This window comes from Aythya ferina (genome assembly GCF_964211825.1).
Source record: "Aythya ferina genome assembly, contig: HAP1_SCAFFOLD_95, whole genome shotgun sequence".
Taxonomy (NCBI): Eukaryota; Metazoa; Chordata; class Aves; order Anseriformes; family Anatidae; genus Aythya; species Aythya ferina.
The window spans coordinates 164,254-165,910 of NW_028181423.1; the positions used below are offsets into that span (position 1 = coordinate 164,254).

At 47.7% G+C, this 1,657-nt stretch overlaps 1 protein-coding gene across 1 annotated transcript; it reads left to right on the plus strand.

The window, feature by feature from the left end:
* Nucleotides 1-657: 657 nt before the first annotated feature.
* LOC311428574 (olfactory receptor 14J1-like) lies at nucleotides 658-1,349 on the plus strand (the record flags this gene model as incomplete). Its single annotated transcript, XM_084539960.1, has 2 exons — nucleotides 658-696; nucleotides 741-1,349. 2 exons carry the CDS (start codon nucleotides 658-660, stop codon nucleotides 1,347-1,349), a joined length of 648 nt encoding a protein of 215 aa, XP_084396086.1.
* Nucleotides 1,350-1,657: the final 308 nt, after the last annotated feature.

Consider the following 1,657-nt stretch of genomic DNA (forward strand, 5'->3'; position numbering starts at 1 on the left):
AGAAGTGTTATTGAAAGCTAAATTAAAAAAAAAAAAAAGTGGGGGGGGGGGGCAAAAAAAAAATAAAATAAAATACCTGCAGCTCTGCTCTGCATTGGGTTGTTGACAACAACACTGAAAAGCTCATGGATGTGCCAAGTGGACAGCACTTGAGTTTCTCCCATCTTCCTGCTTCCATCCTGCAGCACAGCAGGAAGGACTCCTCTGGAGCCCACAGCAGCCCCTGCTCCCAGTGCCACTATCAGCCAGCACCAGCTGGAGCTCAAGCAAGAAAGCTGCAGAAAGGTTCTCCTGCAAACAAATGCTCGGGCTGGGGGTGCTCTAAGGCTCGTAATAAGTCTCCCTCAGAGAAGTGTGTACTAACTTGTTCTACCTTATCCTCTTCAACAGACAGCTGTGTTTAATGTCAGCAAATGCCCAACGTCAGCACCGTGAGTGAGTTCCTCCTGCTGGCATTCGCAGACAAGCAGGAGCAGAAGCTCCTGCACTTTGGGCTCTTCTTGGACATCTACCTGGCTGCCCTCCTGGGCAACGGACTCATCCTCACCGCTGTAGCCTGCGACCACCGCCTCCACACCCCCATGTACTTCTTCCTCCTCAACCTCGTCCGCCTCGACCTGGGCTGCATCTTCACCACTGTCCCCAAAGCAACAGCCAATGCCCTCTAGGACACCAGGGCCATCTCCTATCAAGGCTGTGTTGCACAAGTCCCTTTCATAGTCTTCTTTTTTGATGCAGAGTATTCCCTTCTCACTGTCATGGCCTACGACCGCTACGTTGCCATCTGCAAGCCCCTGCATTATGGGAGCCTCCTGGGCAGCAGAGCTTGTGCCCAGATGGCAGCAGCTGCCTGGGGCAGTGGCTTTCTCAATGCTGTCCTGCACATGGCCAACACATTTTCCCTGCCCCTCTGCCACGGCAATGCTGTGGACCAGTTCTTCTGTGAAATCCCCCAGATCCTCAAGCTCTCCTGCTCAGATGCCTACCTCAGGGAAGTTGGGGCACTTGTCTTTACTCTTTCTTTAGTATTTCTTTGTTTTGTTTACATTGTGGTGTCCTATATGCTGATCTTTAGAGCGGTGATGAGGATGCCTTCTGAGCATGGCCAGCACAAAGCCTTTTCCACGTGCCTCTCTCACCTGGCTGTTGTCTCTATGACTGTCAGCACTGGTTTGTTTGCCTACCTGAAGCCTCCTTCCGTCTCTTCCCCATCCCTAGACCTGGCGGTGGCATTTTTGTACGTAGTGACGCCTCCAGCAGTGAATCCCGTAATCTACAGCATGAGGAACCAGGAACTGAAAAATGCTCTCAGGAAATTACTTTCATACATACTTCTTAAGCATCATTAATATGCTCACCAGCCTAAAAATACTGAGCGAATATCTCACACAATATTTTCTGATTTTTTTTTTATTTTTTTTTATTTTTATTTTTTAACGTGTGATAGTATTATTTTAATTTAAGGGAATTTCTTCTTATCCTCCTACATATTGATTTTTATTTTGACCCAGTCATCTACGGTACTTCAAGAACCAATCTTCCAGTGTAGATAAAGACAATAAAGAAGCCATTAGATATTCACAGCTCTCAGATCCCATCTCATTCTCCCAATGGAGAAGGGGCTCAAGGCCAAAAGCACTGCTGTCACATTTAGGAA